The sequence below is a fragment of the Protopterus annectens genome, chromosome 9.part0 (assembly GCF_019279795.1).
Source record: "Protopterus annectens isolate FY-2018-M chromosome 9.part0, PAN1.0, whole genome shotgun sequence".
Classification (NCBI taxonomy): domain Eukaryota; kingdom Metazoa; phylum Chordata; order Ceratodontiformes; family Protopteridae; genus Protopterus; species Protopterus annectens.
In genome coordinates, this window is record NC_056743.1 from 1,003,921,553 (window position 1) to 1,003,942,178 (window position 20,626).

General features: G+C 43.4%; 1 protein-coding gene across 1 annotated transcript in view; it reads left to right on the forward strand.

Moving 5' to 3' along the window:
• KMT2D (lysine methyltransferase 2D) overlaps positions 1-20,626 on the forward strand; it is a 3,358,270-nt gene that overhangs the window by 2,550,854 nt on the left and 786,790 nt on the right. Inside the window, exon 33 of the mRNA XM_044082193.1 lies at positions 11,575-13,835. Coding sequence (XP_043938128.1) covers positions 11,575-13,835 — 2,261 coding nt within the window. The remainder of the gene's footprint in view (positions 1-11,574; positions 13,836-20,626) is intronic.

Consider the following 20,626-nt stretch of genomic DNA (forward strand, 5'->3'; position numbering starts at 1 on the left):
CCAAAGGGACATCCTTAAAGAACTAGGTGAAGCAGTACAGGATCCTGCAGCTCTGGGGGCTCAAGACAAGATTGCTTCTCAGCTAGGAATCCTTAACTCCATAACCAACTCCTCCATGCGGCTGATTTCGTATGCAGCAGATGGAGCGAGTAGAGCCACAGGTACAGGATTGGCTCTGAGACGTCAATCCTGGATGCGGCTCTGTAATTTTGCAGATCCCTTCAAGGCGTCCTTCACAAACTCTCCCTTTGATGGGTCAACTTTGTTTGGTCCTCAAGTGAAGGATACATTGACCAGGTGTGAGCAAGATGGCAAGACTCTTTCTGCCGTAGGGGTCCGTTTTTCCACCCCTTCTAGACCTTACCCCAAAGGACAGAAGGGTGGAAAGATGTGGTTCCGCAAATCCCAAGGAGTCACGCCGGACACACGTGGTCAGTTTACCCCTAGAGGCAGAGGAGTAAATAATAACAGACGCCGCCCTAGAGGCAGAGGGGGTCCACAAAACCAGGGAAGCAGAGAGTCTCTCTGACAAGCCCTTCCAGCATCCCTGAGGTGTTGCCCGACTGTCCATCCGTGGAGGCAGTCGGGGGAGGATTATCGCTGTACCCACAAGCCTGGCGTTCCCTCTCACAAGACAGATGGGTACAGTCGATCATATCAGAGGGTTACAAAATTCCTTTCGAGGAAAGTCCCTTCACTCACAAAAATTCCCTTCCAGATGTGCCACCCGGTCTAAGGGAAATCGCAAAATTAGAAGTATCAAAGCTTCTACACAAAAGGGCCATTCAGCCAGTTACAACAGACCATTCAGAGCCCGGAATCTACTCAAGGTTCTTTTTGGTCCCCAAAAAGACGGGAGATTGGAGACCAATATTGGACCTCAGCAGACTCAACAAGTCTGTAAAAAAGACAAGATTTCGAATGGTCACACTTCAATCAATTTTGCCCTTCCTGGGCAAAGACAACTGGATGTGCTCAATAGACCTTCAGGATGCGTACTATCACATAAAAATTCACAGACGCTCCAGAAGGTTTCTCCGCTTTCGGCTGGGGTCCAGTCATTTTCAATTCAGAGCCCTGCCCTTTGGTCTCACTACAGCCCCCAGAGTGTTCAACAAATGTATGGCAGTGGTCACGGCTCACCTGAGACGTCAAGGATTCCAGGTGTTTCCGTATCTCGACGACTGGCTCCTTTCAGCCACCACCATGCATCAGCTTCTCCAAGCCAGGGATTACACCCTAAATCTCTGCACTCAGTTAGGAATTTCGATCAACTACGAAAAATCCTCCTTGTTGCCCTGCCAGTCTATTACTTTCATAGGCGCAAATTTAGACACTGTTTGGATGTCAGCAACCCTCACAGACCAAAGAATCTCAGATATCCAAAGTCAGGTGCGGATCATCCTTGCCAGCAAAAAGGTGCAAGCCAGACTGGTCCTGAAAGTGTTGGGCCTCATGGCAGCGGCCATTACTCTTCTTCCCTTGGCCCGCTTTTACATGCGTCTCCTTCAATGGATGTTGTTCACCCAGTGGTCTTGCCAACAACTTCCCATGCGTCACCAAATCTTGGTGACACAAACTTGCAAAAACCACCTATCCTGGTGGATTTCTTCTCCCCAGGTTCATCAGGGCAGACCCTTTGTATCCCCGGCCCCGGTAGCCACAGTCACTACGGACGCCTCCCTAATCGGGTGGGGGGGACATTATCAGGGCAGGATGGTTCATGGGACGTGGCAACCGTTCGAATACCACCTGCACATAAATGTCCTAGAGATGAGAGCAGTGCTTTTAACGTTGCAAGCCCTCAATGACTTTCTTCCCTTGGGAACAATTGCAGTTCACACAGACAACATGTCTGTAGTATGGTATATCAACAAGCAGGGCGGAACCAAGTCCTGCCCCTTGTGTCGAGAAGCTCTCAGACTTTGGCAATGGGCGATCTCCTCTCATCGATTTCTGGTAGCAACGCATATCCCTGGGAAAACCAACATTTTAGCGGACAGATTGAGCAGAGCTATTCTCATGCCTCACGAGTGGTCTCTCAAACAATCTATAGTGGAGGAGATTTTTCTAGAATGGGGCCGCCCATGTTGCGATCTTTTTGCTACTCCCCAAAACAGCAAATGCCCAGACTTCTTCTCTCTCTTCCCACTTCCAGGCCATCCCCCCAGAGACGCTCTTACCCAAGATTGGCCCCAGGGACTTCTTTATGCCTTTCCTCCCTTTCCATTGATTCCACAAGCACTCCAGAAAGCCACTGTTTTGAGAGCCAAAATGATTCTCATTGCCCCCTATTGGCCTCGACAAATTTGGTTTCCATTCCTCCATCGTCACCTCTTGGTGCAGCCGTGGCATCTGGACCCAGTGCCAGACCTTCTGATCCACCAATCGGGTCAGCTGCATCGGTCCATTCCTTCTCTCAACCTCACAGCTTGGTTGCTCCACTTCCTTCCTTAGCCAGGCTTCCTATGGTCTCTAACCCTGTTAGGGATATCATAGTGGCTTCCCTTAAATCCTCTACTAGAAGGATTTATACTAGCAAGTGGAAACGCTTCTCCTTTTGGGCAAAATCAAAGAATATAGATCCCTTTACTGCCCCTGTTCATGCTGTTTTGGATTTTTTAGTGGAAATCTTTCACTCGGGTTCTTCATCTTCCATGGTCAAAGTTCAGTTGGCTGCTATCTCGAACTTTCATGTCGGGTTTGCAGATCACAACATTATGTCCCACAGGCTTTGTAGAGCTTTTCTAAGAGGAGTTTTTCTCCTTAAACCTCCTGTCAGGAGTCCTCCTCCTCAATGGGACCTGAATCTAGTGCTGACATCCTTAATTCTTCCTCCCTTCGAGCCAGCTGTTTCATGTTCACTGAAGTTTCTTTCATGGAAGACACTCTTCCTTGTCGCTATTACCTCGGCCAGGAGAGTGTCAGAACTTCATGCTCTCTCTGTTCGTCCCCCTTATTTGGTCTTCCACAAGGACAGGGTATCCTTGAGAACTAATCCATCCTTTTTGCCCAAGGTGGCTTCGAAACAAATTTGAACCAATCTATTGATCTCCTGTATTTTTCCCTAATTACTCCAACAGATCGGAACAAAATTACATTATCTTGATGTTCACCGCCAACTCAGATATTATTTGGACAGAACAAAACAATTCAGGAAATCTGATCAGCTCTTTCTTTCTTATGCTGTAAATAAGAAAGGCCTTCCTGTTTCCAAAGTGACCTTATCTAGATGGCTTTCTTCCACCATCTCCGAAATCTATCAGCTCAGGGGCAAACAGCTGTGCTCAAAACCAAAGCATTCCACCAGAAGCTTAGCCACTTCCACAGCCTTTCAGGCTAGACTCCTTTAGACACTATTTGTGCAGCAGCCACTTGGGCCACTCCTCATACCTTTGTTTCTCATTACAAATTGGATTTGGCCTCCAGGGATAGAGCCAGTTTTGGTTCTACGGTTCTCAAGAGTCTGTTCCATTGAGCCACCCAGGATAGAGGTGCTAGGGACGCGGTCCCATCAAGCAAGAATGAAGGTGAGATTGACAACTTAACATTGAGAAGTTATGTACCTACCATAACGTTCCATGTTAGTTGTCTTCTCTCGCCTTCTTTCTTGCGACCCTCCCTCCTACCCCCTTGCCTGGACAGACCTTGATCTCCCTTGTTTGGAAGATTGCTTCTTTAGGCACCAGTTAGTTATCTGGTTCCCATTACAGCCCTTCCTTTAGGCCAATTGCTTTCTTTCCTCAGTGGAAAGTTTTTTGTGCTAGGTGTTTTTCCCTATAGGTACCAAACGAGATCTGGGTACTTACCGCCTTGCATCATGGGATATGGGGCTGCCTCGAGCTGGTAAAAGTGACTCTCGAGCTTAGCAAGTGCCGAGTCGGAGCCGAGGATCGGCTCCGAACCCATCAAGCAAGAAAGAAGGCGAGAGAAGACAACTAACATGGAACGTTATGGTAGGTACATAACTTCTCATTTTCGAATATTACCAAAGATTCATGGCACTTTTTAGAAAAGTTAAGAGACGCAATTATTACTGAAGGCAGAATTTTGGTTACTGTGGACATATGTAATTTATTTTCTGTGATACCCCATGTAGTTGGGTTAGAATGGTTGGAGCAACAGTTAAATAAAACCCAGTTTTTAGACCAAGACCAAATTAATGTGTTTACTATGTTAATGGAGGCCACGTTAAACAACAATTTCTTGCATTTTGAGGGACAGTTTTATAAACAGTTATGGGGCTATGCCAACTATGTTATGTCATATTGGAACAGGAATATATATTCCCTAGTATAGTTCTATCCAATATTAAGCATCATACGAGATTCCTGGACGATATTTTTATCATTTGGGAAGGACCAAAGTATGTGCTTGGGAAATTCCTTGTATACATCAACCAGATAATGGAATTTTTTAAATTAACCTATGAATATAGCCCTGAGATGATATTCTACTTAGATGTGAAGTTAAGGATTGATAGAAGGAATAAGTGTTTGGTGTCAGGGATACATAGAAAAGCTACCTTCTCAAATTCTTATTTGGAACACCATAGCTGGGCACCCTTACCATCAGAAAAAGTCCATAGTAAAAGGGCAGTTGGTAAGGGCAGCCAGGATGGTTCATGATGAGTTGGAGTTTCTCGGTAAAACCGACTGTATAATAGGTTTATTCATGAAGAAAGGTTACCCTGAACCCTTGTGTACTTTGGTTGAAGAAGAAATTATAAGAAAAAGGAATGAAGGTTTTTATAGACCCATTTTAACAGGAACTGCAGCAACAGTAATGAATAGGAATATGCATAGGTATAGGGGACTGAATAATGATGGAAAGTAGTTTGATGTTCATTACTACTTTTAATCAGAATGTGGAATGGGTTACCCAGGTTGTTCAAAAAACTTGGGGGCTGTTGCAGTTGGATAGGGATGTTGAACACAAATTGGGAAGAGCCCTGAAAGCTGTCTTTAGGAAGGATAGATCCTTTAAAGACATTTTGGAGATGAGTAGCCGGATGGGACCCCATGGCACCAATAGAACAATAAGTAATTTTAAATGTGGAAGATGTGCACTATGTAAACACATAATGGAAACTGGGAGTAGGTTATGTATTAATGGAATTAGGGTGCAATTTCATGGGCATTTTAATTGATTAAGTCAAAATGTGGTCTGTATGGCTAAATGTGAGCACTGCCTGGCATTCTATTTAGGAAAGACTAGTAGGTATTTCAAAGATAGGGTGTGCGAGGATCTGTTAGATATTAGAAAAGGGAAGCCTACTAATGCCTTGGCTAGACACATTTCTGCACATCAGAGATATGTCTTTAGTTTTTTTATTTTGCAACAATTGGTTAAGGATATGCAAGGCAGGGTTTTAGACGTGCATCTTGACATTTGTGAATTAAAGTGGCAGTTGAGTCTGGATGCAACTAATTTCCCAGGAATAAATGACAATGTGAGTATTTCTGCTTTGTTGAAATTGAAACACATTTTAGGGTAGATACTCAAGTTATTGGGCTTTTGGTACACATTTTAATGCACATAATTTTGTATTGTAATTTTGCATTGTATTTTTACTGTGTTTTTAAATGTTTTTATTGTGATGTCACTAATTAATGTGCAACTAAGATTACGTGGAAGGGCGTGGGTATTTAATGGTTGGGATTTTAGCATTGTCATTCTGAGGAAGTTCTAATAGTGTTTGGTTGAAAGCGCTAAACCTGTTGGCAAAGACTGTTGTTGGTTAACAATAAAAGCTTGGAATTCAGTCACTGTGGCCAGTGTTTATTCTTTTGTTACTGAATGGAAGTTGAACCAGAAAATGTTTTAGACAGTCCTATACGTTTTCACTGTAGTCTTCATGTTCCTTTAGCCCAAGTCTTGGCTGAAAAGGGTCTGTTAGCTGGTCCACTTTCCTGACTGCCATATACAAATAAAATGCGTACATACGTATGTAGACAGGATATAATGCAAAAGCCAAGGACCCCAGAGATACATATTAACCTTTCAGAACAACCAATGACTTGGAAGTTCTGTTCCATTATCTTATATAGAGAATGCATTCTACATCTCCTGGAATCAAAGCCATCTGTGTGTTTTACTTCCCTTCTCACTCAAAGGTGTTCTTAAAAGGAAAAGGAGAAAATGTAGAAGATTCCTAGTGTGATGAACAGGTAATGGAATTGGAGGGGAAAGGTTATTTCTCCTCTGGCAACAGATTCTGAGATGAGTAGTTCTGATTTTTTCCTATGAAGAATTTTCCTTTTCTAAAACTATCTGCAGAATGAATATTTTTAGTGGCAAGAAAAAAAATATTTCCAGTTTCTTTGAAAAAATACTATGTTTGTTAGAAATGGAGTTTATTCAGCTTATTGCCATTCTTACTGCTCTTACCAGCTTTGGAGGGTGTTTTTTTGCATATTGCAGCATGCCTGTGAGCGAGCCTGCAGCCCACAGGATATATTGTATAAGGTTCTTCAGTCTTGCAAATACGTTATTTGCTAGTCCTACATTTGATGCTGTGGTGAGTTCTTTGCCAAATCCTAAACATTTAGTAAATGCTACTCCCTGTCCCTCTAAGGATGGGAAAACATTTGACAAAATTTGTGAAACAAGTGCATTATTCTGCCACTCTCTCAGAATTCTTAATTGTCAGGCTCCCATGTTGAAGTTTTTGTTTGCTTCTTTTAAGAATATGAGGAACATATGTTGCACCTTTTCTTGACCTGAGAGTAAATATTCCCTTAGTACTCATTGCTTCTGTTTCTCAAAGCAATCTAACATTCTTTGAAGTGTTCTTATGACTCAGCTGAAAGTATGCATGGTTACATTCTCGGAATTTGCCTGAAGATGTAAAAGTTGACTTTTTCAATTCTCCCCTATTTTGACCATCTGCTGCTGAGAGCCTGAAAAAATGTGTTGAGACAGGAAAACTGGTTTAAGGGTGTTTCTCAGTATAAAAAGTAAAATGAGCAGCGTCAGAAAACTTCACTCAAGCAGACATTCAAAAACAATGGTAAGGAGGCTGTAAAACAGATGGGGATTCTCCCAGAGAAAAGGACAGTCCAACAAGTTGGAATGACTGTCCTCAAAGTGTAACCCTCCCACCCTTAAATTCTTCCCCAAAATCATATTTTTCTCCCCTCTCTCTCTCTCTCTGACAACAGGTAATCACAGACAAATGGACTCTGAGAGTTATCCTTTTAGAGTACAGATGGCAGTAGTAGTCCATTCCTTCTTTTTTGGAGGATTTTGGGATTCGTCCTTGTCCATGAGATCAGATTTCTTTTTCCCTGGTTTCAGCATCTGCTAGCCTAAAAGGTAATAGAACCTCCTCTCTCTCAGGGAAAGGATTTTACAGAGAGAGAAGCTTCATGGAGGTCAGTTCTAGATCATTCCTTTTTCAACCAGATTGTGAAAGTTCCACAGTTCAAAATGCTGTCCATTCACAACGTATTACCACTTATTCCCCCCTTTCAGTTTTTTGGTAATTCTAGATTTTTAAAGAATACTTATCGCATTATTTTCTTTGTCTGGATTGCACTTTCGTTTTCTCTTACCCTTTGGGTTATCCAGTGCTTCAAGGATGTTTACAAAACTTTTAGCTTCCAGTGATGGTCTGTTGTAGACTACAGGCTATTCACATTTTTCTTTATGTGGGTGAGTTGCTCATCTTTGCAGAGTTTTTTTTCAAAGTGACAGGAATTTCTCACTTGGGTAAGAGAGTTCCTTTGCATACTGGGTTTCCAGGAGAACATTCAAAAATCTTGTCTAATTCCATCCCTTAGAATTCCTGGGATGTCTCCTGGATACATCTGTTCAGAGATTTTCTTCCCCAGGAAAACAATTTATAACTACGTCTGTTCCTGAGTTTTTCCACTTAATCAAGAGCTTCAGTAAGGGGGATTTTAGGTTTCATCGCATCTGTGATACTCATGGTTGCTCGTTCCAGATTCCATGTCAGAAAGATTCGGTGATAACTAAAAGCTGTATGGTCCCAACATCAACAACGGCTTTTTTTATTCCAGTTTTGGAATTAAAAAAAAAAAAAAGGAGCTGCTTTGGTGGCAAGGCTAGATCTGTCTTAATCCAGGCCTCCCGTTCTCCCTTCCAATTCCACTATAATCTTTAACAGCGTATGTCTCCGACTTTGTTTGGGGGCTGTGGGGGGGGGGGGGTAAAAGTGCAAAGTCTTTGGAACAAAAGACAGGCCAAAATGCACAAACGTCAAACAGATGTTGGCAGTAATTAATGTACTCAAATCTCTCTGTCATCTCTGCTCCCCAAGCCCTCTAGAAGTGGTCACAGATGACACCACCGTAATGTGATACATAAACAGTAGTCTCTAGGTCATTCACTCTGTGTATATTAGCCATGGAAGCACGGGATACAGCAGTTCAGCACAATTTTACTTGACAAACTTTTTTACGTTCTTTCGTAGTAAAACTTTGTGATAGATCAGCTGAGCAGGACCAGGATGGACAAATGGAAATTGAATCCGCGGTCTTCCAAGTTTTGCTCCAGCTGTGAAGAACATCTCAGCTCTGTTAGCTTCCATTCACAAGAAACAACTGAAAAAAATTTGGCCTCAGGACTCTGCAAGCAGGCCCAGAAAACAGGATATTCACATTTCCTTGGACAGAAATGTTTCTGTTTTCTTTTCAGTTGATGTTTTGGGTGACTTTCAAAAGATCATTGCAGTGACTCTCTTCTCACCCAGGTAGCTGTGGTTCTCCCTCTTGGAAATGGCCAAGAACAATTGCCACAGGCTTCAGGTAGCTGTGGTTCTCCCTCTTGGAAATGGCCAAGAACAATTGCCACAGGCTTCCTCACATGCTGGAACTGTTTACGTGAGTTGGGTTGTTTGATAATTTCACCTTGAAACAACTTCAGATGACTGCCTGGATGATACAGTTTTAATACTTTTTTGGCACCTGTTTTTTTTCTTGAGGATGTGCAGCAGGTGGTATTGAAGGAGGCAAAGACTTATTCTTCCAGGAAATCCTAAGAAATGGAAAGGATTGTCTAGCTGGTGCCACATTAAGAACCAAGACCTATTTAAGGCTAGCATTTCTATGGCTCCATAACATTTGAAAGTTGTCCTCTTTCAAGGTTCATCTTGTGTCATTTCAACATGTCTGCGCATGGAGCACCCTCTTTCAGTGCACTCTCATGTCGAGCTGTTTTTGAAAGGATTCTGCATAACCCATCTACCTAGAAAGCAGGTGGCTCCTCCTTGGGATCTTAGTTTTGTTTTGGAAAAATTAACATTTTGCTCCATTTGATCCAGCTCTTCAGGCTATTTTTGTGTTCGTAACATGGAAGACCGTGTTGACTGCTCTGACTTCTGCGTGAAGTGCCTTGAAGTTGCAAGTTCTTATGGTAGTTCAGCCTTCTGTAATTTTCTGTAAAGATAGGGTTTCTTTTAGAGTGTATCCTTCATTTTTGCGTAAAGTAGCCCTAAGTATATTTTGAGACAAGCTGTCCATCATCCTGTACCTAAAAGTGAGGGATAAAGGATTCTTCATGCTGTGGATGTCCACTGACAGTTCAGATACTATGTTGGCTGAACTAAAACCTTCAGAAATTTTCAAGAGTTATTCATTGCGTGTATAGTTAAATAAAAAAGATCAATAGTAAGTAAATTCCAGGCAGGGTCAAGCCATATTCTACTAGGGCCTTGGTGTCTTCAGTGGGTTTTTGGAAAGGGGGTAGACTTGAAGTATTCTAGAGGCAGCAACTTCACCCTTAAAGCACTACAGAGCAGACTCTTTTTTCCAGATCTAGAGCAGGCTTTGCTAGGACCATTCTCCAGTGGCTCCTGTACCTTCATGCTTCCTCCTCCCTTTCTAAACTTGTTTATTTACATTAATAGCTTGTGCTGCTGCGGTAGTGTTCTAATGATGCACATAGGACGGTTGTCTAATTAAACCTACCGTAAAAGTAGTGTTTGAATAGATCACTGCTGTAGTAACTGCTTCCCTCCTCCATCCCCTTTATTTTGTATGATTTCATTTAGGTGAGAACATTGATTTTTATATGCCTAGCATTGACCTGTTTCAGGGCTGTTGTCTCTCTCCTTCAGTTGGCATGAACGCTCTGAAGGGCTTGGTGCCCATACTGTCAAATTTCTCCCTTGTCTGCTATAGCCATCCATTGTCTGGGCACATAGAAAGTGCTATAAAGGCCTATGTTTTTTCGCTAGTTGATTTTTGATGGTCCAGACCTGTAAGCCTGTATTTAAGTCATTACAACCGAGTGCGCCACAAGGCATTTTCGCAATTGCCTCCTACAGATGCTTCTAGGTGTCAAATATTGCTAGTTTGTAGTTGCATTAATAATTCCAAAACATGCTACATACAAGGTGTCTGAAGATTTCATCTTAAGGCATGCATGATGGCAAACACAATTGTATTGATGTTTGACCTGTCTGTCTGATGCAGCTAAAGAGATATTGAATATTTGTATACTTTTTTGTATTGTAGTTGTTGTTGTTGTATCTTTCGGCTTTTCCCGGTTAGGGGTCGCCACAGCGGAACTCCAGTCCGCTAATGATTGGTAGTTGATTTTTACGTGCCGAGTTACCAGCCCTGACGCACAACCTTCAACGAAGGTACGCCCATTCACACGTCACCATGCAGAAGACACTCTAGCTGAGAATCGAACTGGACGTCTTACTGTGAGATGACAACGCTACCGCAGCACCACCACCGCGGTCACACTTTTTTGTATTGTAGTAATTTTCGTATTTGTCTAAGCATCTCAACATTCAGGTAACACCGAACTGCATAACCTCAAATGAAAGCTCACAGTGGTGAAGAAAATTTCTGTTGGCAGTATGTCTTGCTTTGAATGGCTACAGAGATATCATAAGATGTTTTTAACAACATTACAAGATTAATATTCACTGCCTTTATTTTTGTTTATAAAATCCAGTTTAAAGCATCAAACTGAAGGAATGCCACTAATGTAAAAATTAATTTATCCTGTGTAGTTAGCCATTTACAGTTTTCTAGTAACACTTTTTCCGGAGATTTGAATATTTGTTTGAACTGTGAAAGTGATAACTTTGTCTTTTAAAGGCTCAAACCACACCCGCTGGGACTTAAAATACACAGTCAAAAGAACTGTACTGGAAGTAATGAGTTAGTCTGAAATTTACTAATGTTTTTTTTTGGATTTTGATACGTGATGCATGTATTCGATATTACAATTTTATTCATATGTTAACTGGATAAGTTAAGTGGCCCTTCTCAGATCCTTTTTGCCTTTCACCCATTGCCCGTAATTGTAGAAGACTGGGTCATGGCTGATAAGCATACGAGAAGGGCCAGTTCACATATCCAGTTAATAGCCATATAAAAATCTAATAAATAAAAAATCAGCATCCTTATAAACATGATCCCCTCATAAGTCAGATATCACTTTAGCAGTCTGTTTACAGCAAACATTTTGCTGCAGTAAGAAAATGACTGCTAATTGTTTTTTTCATTTGTAAATGTAGTTTAACTGGATAAATGAATTTGTGTATTGTGGGCATTTGCTATTTTTAACACCTATTCTTTAATTACATTTCAGACAAGCAGTGATTGAAGGTCCTCCAGGGTTTTTTTCAAGAGGGGTTTTCCAGAGAGCTGATCAGCTGCAGCAACAAGGTCCATGGCAAACTTCCCAGCCTACTCTTAGACCTATTGCTCCAGTTCGCATTCAGCAGTCCCTTAATCTAGATACAAGTAGACCTCCTTCAAGTATCTCTGTGACTAGCACACCAGGAGCTCCATCAAGGATTTCTAATTCGTCAGAACAGATTGTAGCATCCTCCAGTCCTATGGCAGCTCACTTTATCGAATTACGTCACAATACACAGAGACCTACACTAAGAACTCCATTTTCTCAGCAGAATGCACAGTTAAGGACTCCTCATTTCACACCAGGTGATGAAACAACTAATCAACAAGTGCAATCTGAAGGAGTGAGAGGACAGGAAGTGACTGGGCAAGAATCAGTAGCTGGAAGTCCCCTTCTGCATCAGAGGGTGGTAAATACTTTACCATTATCACCTCAAGATCTAGAGATGCACGGTTCTCACCATCTTATAAAAAATAATGGGTCTTTGTCCTGTGGCTTAGAACTGAATTCCCAGCATACACCTCAGTTGTCATCTTCTACTTCAAGTGTTCGTTCAGACAATTTGAATGGTTCTGAATCATCTCATGACTCTACTGTAGCTACAGATTCAGCCTCTAGGACTCGTATTGCCATGGATAATGAGAAACTTCCATGTCATAATTCTGTGGATGCTGACCTTGGTGTTGACTTTGATTCTCATAAGGACCTTGAAGAAGACGATGATGATGATGAAGATGATGATGCACTTGCAAACCTGGGCCTTGATCCTGATGTTGCTAAAGGAGATGATGATCTTGGCAACTTAGACAATTTAGAGACAAATGACCCTCACCTTGATGATCTCCTAAATGGAGATGAATTTGACCTTTTAGCATACACTGACCCTGCTTTGGACACTGGAGACAGGAAGGATATTTTTAATGAGCAGTTGCGGCTTGTTGAGTCAGCAAATGAGAAAGCTGAGAAGGAAGAGCTGCTTAAGAAAGATGTTTTTCCTGTGCAGTCAGAATGCACTGTTGTGGAAAAAGATGAAGTGAAGTCCAAAGAATGTGATAAAGAAAGAAATTCTACTGAAAATGGAATGTTGGTACAGGGCTTGTCATCTTCTGCCTCATTCTCTTGTATTTCTGGGCACAGTGTTGATACTTCTCTTGAAAGAAATGGTGTTAAGAATGTAACTGAAAGCCTTGAAAGTGAATCCTGTAAAGAGTCTGCGAGTTTGGTGCCAGACATAAAACCAAAGTTAGAAGAAAATATGTTGAAAAAAACTTGCCAGTTCACACTTGGAAGCACTGAACGTCCATCAATTTTAATTAAATCAGAAACTGCTCACAGCAATGACAAATCTTCAGCATCTTTTTTGTTGAATATAAAACAAGGTCAGAGCACTTTACTTTCTGGAGAAAATACTTTGTCCACCTGTGATGGAAGGAGCCCTTTGAATACCATTCGAATTGGATCCTCACCGTTTCCAGTTAGTGGACATCTGACACCTTCAGAAAAAGTAGGTTGTACAACTTCAAACCAGATCTCAACCCAAAACTCTGCTGTCATTCATTCTAATTCAGTGTTAGAGAAGTTTGATATAGATGGAGATGCTCTTGGTTTGCCTGATAGCCACTCACCAGCTGATGATTTAGATAAAATGGAAAGTTCTCTAGAAGCTAGTGAACTGCCCCTCCTGATAGAGGATTTGTTAGAACATGAAAAAAAAGAACTGCAGAAAAAACAGCAGCAGATGTCCATCCAACTCCCATCAGGACATTCCGTAATGGTTCACCACACTGGTCCTGCTCAGCGTATGACTACTGTGCAGCAACAGCAGCAGCAGCACCAGCCACACGAGGGGCCATCACAGAATCTTGTTGGACTGCAGCAACAGCAGCATCTTAGGATTATTGCAAGGCAACAAAACATGGTTCCTTCTCAACATCTGATGAACCAGCAGCAACTAGTCAGTCCTCAACAGGGTTCTTTACTTCCTCCTCACATGTCTTTGTCTCAGCATCAAGGACTTATTGGTGCTGGACAGCATAATATACAGTCGGTGCTGGCTGCTCAGCAGGGTCGACACCTGCTGCCTACTCAGCATCAAATTTCTGGAGGACAGCAGCAGACTCCACAACAGCAGCTTTTAGGAGTAAAGCCACAGCTCACAGTGCAGCAACAGCAACAGCAACAGATTGCTAACAGTTTCTTTCCTGATACAGGTAGGTGCTCTCCTCTTGTGTTTATTCTTTATAGTGTTTGGATAGCTGTAGAAGATGGCGCACACTGTATTGGGATAAAAAGTGAAGATCCATCATCTTCTTTTAAGTGGTTGTACTAGGCAGAAAAAACTTTGTTAAATGTTATAAAAATGAAGTGGTACACCAGGGCTGTGCCCAGTTTTTCTTGCACAGGTTTCCTTAATGGCTAGCAGAAGTCAGTTAATTGTGTGACATTCTTGACTTCTGGCAAGCTGGATCACAGTTACCTGGAGCTGTGAGTTCCACAGAAAATTAAATGTGAGAAAATGTGTTCAGCTGAACAAGAAAAGCAGTTTTTTTACATTTCTTCATCTACTGAGATAATTTTGTCCCAATTAATGAGATTAATTGCGTCACGGAACACTGTACATTCAGTACCACGATTAAATAAAAACATTGTGTAGAATTTCTTTCAAGCACTTTTTGCTTAAATGGAACAAGACAGTCTAAACAGCTAGTGCTGCTGATATGATTAACACCATCGTTGTTATTAAGTTAAAGCAAGATTTAACACAAGTATGGATCTCGATTATATGCATTCATTTTCATGTGGGAAGTTTTTCTGTAGCAGTCTGTTACAAATGTTTTATTTTAGTTTGTTTGATTTATGCTTTGTCATAGTTCTTTGATGTCTGACCATCCTTTTCCCTGATAGGTTGGTCAAGTCTTTAAGGCAGTCATAAGCACTAGAATAATAACTCTTCTGAACATTTTGCAAGCAACATGATGCCCTCCTAATGTGAGAACTGTAGTATTTTCTTAATGGGAATAATAGTTGCACCCTCCATCTTGTGTTGAAAAGAAATTGCCTTTAGGAGGGTCCAGACCACACTGTCTTCATTTCTTACCTAGTTTCTGTGAAAGCTCCTCAGAGGTTGTTGTGCTCTGTTTTTTGTAGACTTTTCTTACTAACATTTAGTCATGATGCTGAAAACAAGCTTCCATCCATTTCATTAAAATCCTGTAGCCAGCAGCATGGCAAACAGGAGTAGATGTTGGTATCAGGACTTCATGATTATACTTGTGCAGTGATGAACCTCTTTGAGGAGACCATGGGAGGCAGGTGTCATGGTGTAGGCCTGTACCCATTCAGTGCTGTCTGACTGGTGTATGCACCCTTGTCTGTTTCTGATCTCATGGTTTGCAGGGAGTTTTTCATATGGCTGTCTGTTCTGTGCGAGTTAGCTAGTGACGTAAATCATTGCTGTTTGCTTATCTATATGCTGTCACTTAGTTTGTTCCTTGGAAGTCATATGAATTGCATCATTTCTGATGAGTAGCAGGCAACCATCTTCAGGCTTCAGTAAGTTGATCAGTATCTGCAGGACAGTCCCACCTACTGAGCAAGTTCCATGAAGGAGTTCCATCTTCTGTTCTTTATTTTGCCTCTGTCTGAATATCATCAGCAAAAAAGAGGAGTGAGCACAACTATTTAATGATGTCCTTCTATTCACATGTTGCAGTATTCATCACATATGGGTTTACTCCTCTTGCTGCATGAACGTCCGGCCAGTATACAAAAGATTTCAGTCACTGTATGGTGCGTTGGGATGTCCAACGTGGCTAGCAGAACATGGGCCATAAAAGTGACGTATGCAAACACCAGCCCTTAGAACTTCTGAACATCCAGTCGTATGGCAGGTGTTCCTGCCATCCCGGCCGTTGGATTCAGAAGAAATCAGTTAAGTGCCCCGTTGGGGAACCTTTTCAGTCATTTATTTTATCCTAATGCTTGTTCATGCCATCCAGAAAGGGCAAGTGTAAGTGCGGCTGTTAAATACCTCATAAGGATGCCTACGATCAGTGTCTATTTTCTTTAGGTAGGTTGCACGACTACAAGGCCTGCACCATCTACCAAGCATTTCTGCCCAAAACTCTCAGCAACCGTCTGCACACACTCGACCAATACCTAGAAAACCAACATCTCAAACAGACTTTAGGTATGGAGGGTTCCGTTGAACTACCTGCCGAACTGCCAAAAAAGAAGGCCAAGACTGTCAGGTGTATGACTACCGCTGCGCCTCTTTCATCCGACCCTCAGCCTGTAGCCAACGTCAGCCTGATTAAAAACGCTGGCACCACCAATTCAGATATTGCTGGTACCTTCACAGAAGCTGCACAGTCTTGCATATGGAGGGCACGTCCACAGGGACTTCGATGGCGGGGGGGAACCAGCTTTCTCAGCAGGTCTGTTGGATGCTCCATTACCTTAGAGTTGCCGGATTCCAGGCCTTTCTCCATCCAGACACCCACTAGGTCTCTCAAACGGAAGGAAAAAGAAAACACGTCTCCTGCTCCTGAAACTATCCCAGACTGGCAGACCTTCAACCAAAGTCTATTTATTGCCTTCACAACCTTAAGGCCTACCACTCCAATGACATCCACTATCCCTCCTCCCATCGTGAGGCCTGGGTGTCAGACATCAGATCTCTCGTAGAGGGAAGAGAAGGAATTCTCTGATGCTTCTGAAGAATCCCTATCCTATACCTCTTAGATGCACCCCCCCCCCCCCGGATATGGCTCCCCAGAGGAAGACTCCATTGACCCTGACTCCCCGGCAGAGGATTTGACCTTTGGGAAAACTATTACTAAAATGAAGGAACATTTCAAGTGAGAATCATCTGAAATGTCAGAGGTCCAAAAAAGGTATTATGACCTCATTCAGATGGATTCCCCAACCCCTACTGCAGTTCCTCCCATTCTACTTGCCTTCCTTTGATGCCTTCTCTTCAGCATTCCAAAACCCGGATTCTCAGCCCCCTGCTCCATGCAGACCTGATGGGCTTTATGAAGTTCCTGAGAATGCAGAGTTTGTGTCTTGCTGTAAACTCTGCCACTGTTTCCATTTCCACTGATAAGGCTTCTAAACTCTTGCCTTCCACCATTCTCCCTGCTGACAAGGATGGCAAAACTGTGGAATGTCTGGGTAAGAAAATGTACACTTCTGCTACATTGGCTTTCAGAGCTTCTAATTACCAGACGCACATGGCTAAATACACCTTAACCCTTTTGGAGCAGATCTCCAAGGAATTGTCAGACTCCCGAGATTTTGCAGCCAAAGCTTCACTGTCTACCTTAGTTGCTATCACTTCTCAGGTTACCAGGCATTCTATAAAGTGCAGTTATGATGCTTCAGAGGCCTCAGCCAGATCAGCAGCATCAGCATCTGCTTTGAGAAGGTTCTCCTGGCTACGCCTACAACCTTTACCAGATTACTTACAAGCCAAGCTGGTTGATGCCCCTTTGGAAAACACAGCCCTGTTTGGAACAAAAGTGGCCAACTTATTTACATCATTACAGCAAAAGGGGAATGAGATGCAGGATTTAAAACACTGCTAGTTTCTTTTATTCCACAATTCCAGAGGAATTACCCAGCAAAAACACAATTTATTAGAAAGCACTCTCGCTCTGCTGCTTCCACAAGGCCTATAAAAACTTCCAGGAAGCAACCTACCTCTACCAGAGCCCCCACCGCTTCTACCCAGAAGCCACCCTTTCAAGACAGGGCAGGTAGTGTCTGACTACCTGCCAAACTTAAAAAACCCTCCTTCTCCCTCTATCCCTCTCTCAGAGCATCTCTGTCACTGTCTCCAAGGGTGGACACTTGTCACCTCAGACAAATGGATCCTCTCTATTGCCCTAGAAAATGGGTATTTTATGACCTGGCTCATGCCTCCAAAGAGGAGTAGTATCCCCCAGCCACCAATAGAACAAGTTCCCCTTTTGCAGCCATTGCTAGTCATCCTGATGGCTCAGGGAACCATTCAAACAGTCCCACTGTTTGCAAAAAGAAGAGAATTCTACTCCAGGATTTTCCTGGTTCCAAGAAAAGACAGTCCCTGGAGGCCAATTCTGGACCTCTCACTACACGGCCTCTTCCTTCAGGTCCCGACCTTCAGGATGTTGACTTTACCAACTCTCTCCACTCCTCCTCCCCCAAGGATTCATGATCTCCTTAGATATCAAAGATGCCTACCTTCACATCCCTATAAGGGCCAGTTTTAGGAAATACCTGAGGTTCTCTGTGGATTCGTCTTACTTTCAATTCTCTGCCTTGCCCTTTGGGGTTTCCACTGCACTCAAGAGTCTTCACCAAATGTCTGGCTCCAGTCATTGTCTTCTGCAGGACAAAAGGAATCCAAATATTCCCTTACCTGGATGACTTGCTCATTCAGGCAGACTGCAGATATTATCTATGTCAACACTTACAAGTTGCCATTACTCTCCTACAGTTCTGGGATTTCAAATCAACGTCCCAAAATCCTATCTGGAACCTGCTCAAGACATCATCTTCTTGGGATGCAGGATTCGGACAGACATTATGAAAGCCTGCCTTCCTCCCCAAAAGTGGAAAGCTTGACGCAACACACACTTCTGATCCTCAAGACCACAGAATTAACCGCAAGGGAGTTCCTAAGGCTCTTGGGTTACATGGCAACCACTATTGCCATGCTACCGTTAGCAAGACTCCTTATGAGGAAGTTGCAGTGGTTCCTCAGGTCAGTTTGGACCCAACAATCCCACCCCATCGAGTACAGGGTACCTCTCCTGCCTTGCCTCAAACTAGAGATCCACTGGTTGTTGAAGCAGGTGAACTGCAACCCACGTCTTCCCCTTCAACCAGCTCAACCCAAACGGATCTTGCACACAGATGCCTCAGACTTGGGCTGGGGAGCAACTCTGGGGCACCTAAGAGTGCAAGGAGTGTGGCCAGCACCACACAGGAAAGAACACATCAGTATCTGAGAGATGAGGGCAATATTATTGGCCTACAAGCCTTCCAAACCAAACTACGAGGACCAGTAAAAGTCTTTACAGACAATACCTCAGTGCTGTGGTATCTCATCAAGCAGGAGGGGACCAAGTCTTATTTGCTTTGCAGACTGGCTGTCCTGGTGTGGGAACCCCCCCCCCCCCCCCCCGGGAGTAAGTAACCCTTACAGGCAGTTTGCATTCCTTCACAACAGAATTCTCAGAGAGACTCCCTCAGTAGATCCATGACAAACCATGAATGGATGCTTCACAGGGACGTCTTCCTGGACCTGGTCCAGCGGTGGAGTTCACCTCAAATAGACCTGTTTGGCTCCTCCATCAACAGGCAGCTTCCGTCCTTCTGTACCAGACTTCAAATATCATCAGGCTATGACAACAGATGCATTCTCATTCTCCTGGAAGTGGATGTTTCTCAATGCATCCACCACCCCTTCCCACTTGTTCAGAAGGTCCTGCTGAAAATACAGCAGGCAGACCAAAAGTCGTGCTGGTGACTCCCTGTTAGCCTAGACAGCATTGGTTCCCCCTCCTCTTACAGCTATGTAAGGGCAATCACCACAAGTTACCCCCCAGAGTGAACCTTCTCACACAGCACAAGGGATCCCAAATACACCCACAGTGGCAATCTCTGCACTTCACCCTGTAGGTGATAGGATTCTGATACCTTTCAGATACCTTTACAATGAGGACATGCTCACTGTCCTGCAGGAGGCCAGGAAACCAAATACAAGGAAATTGTATCTATCAAAGTGGAAGAAGTTTTCAGTATGTTGTCTCAAAAGGCAGTTGGACCCACTGGAAAGCGAGACCCTGCTAGTGCTGTCTTACTTGTGTGAACTATTGCAGACAAGGTTGGCCTTCTCATCTATTGAAGCCCACTTTTCTGCCATTTCAGCATACCTGCCTCTAGAGACCCCCCCCCCACAGCTTCCAGACTACCCCCTAAATTATTTCTTAAAGGGTTCCTTCATTTCAGACTGCCCAGGAAACCTCCCCTCCACCCCCACCATGGAACCTCAACTACGTTTTAGAGACGCGCACGCTCCCTCCATTGGAGCCAGCAGATAAAGCTTCCCTAAAACACTGCACATGGAAGACTGTCCTCCTGTGGCGTTGACCTCAGCCAGGAGGGTGTCAGAGTTGCAATTCCTCTTGGCTATTCCACCCTTCTTAGTATTCCACACGGACAGAGTTACTCTTAGAACTAATCCCTCCTTCATGCCCAAGATGGTGAATGACCTTTCCCTAGTCAGGTCATCCACGTAACAACTGTCTTTCATAATCCACAGAGAGACAGTGAGAGAGCACTCCATTCCCCGGATGTGCACAGACAACTTGGATATTATCTGCACAAAACCAAGTCCATCAGACAAGCTGAGCAGCTTTGTCTCCTTCCACCCCAGGGCCCTAGGGAAGGCAGTAACTAAACAAACTATCGCAACATGAATTTCCAAGGCTACAAACACCATGGTAAGTCCTTGCAAGGTACACACTCCACCAGGGCAATGGCCTGCTTGGGGGCCTTATTCAGGAGTTTAGATACCTCCTCCATACTAGAAGCAGCCACTTGGTCTTCACTGCACATCTTCACCAAACACTACAAGTTAGACCACATTTCTAGGGCCAGAGCTGGGTTTGCCAGGGCTCTCCTACATGGGTTCCTGGAGAAGTCTACTAGGCCGCCACCTCCTCCTTCACAGTGAGCTTTGGCACTCAGCAATATGTGATGAATACTGCAACATGTGAATAGAAGGACATAGAAAAGTTGTGTAAAATCGTACCACATAGATGTCCTTCTCTTCCATGCTGCAGTATTCCTTCCTACCCACCTACTACTCCTGCTATGCAGCTTTCTCTTTCTGGATGGCACAGGGCTGACTGGCATTACCCTTGCTAGGACTGGTTCCGACTAGGGCTTACGGATGTTCTTCGTGTTTCACTGTTGCAGTTATCACAATTGGGTTATCTGCCTGCAGGAA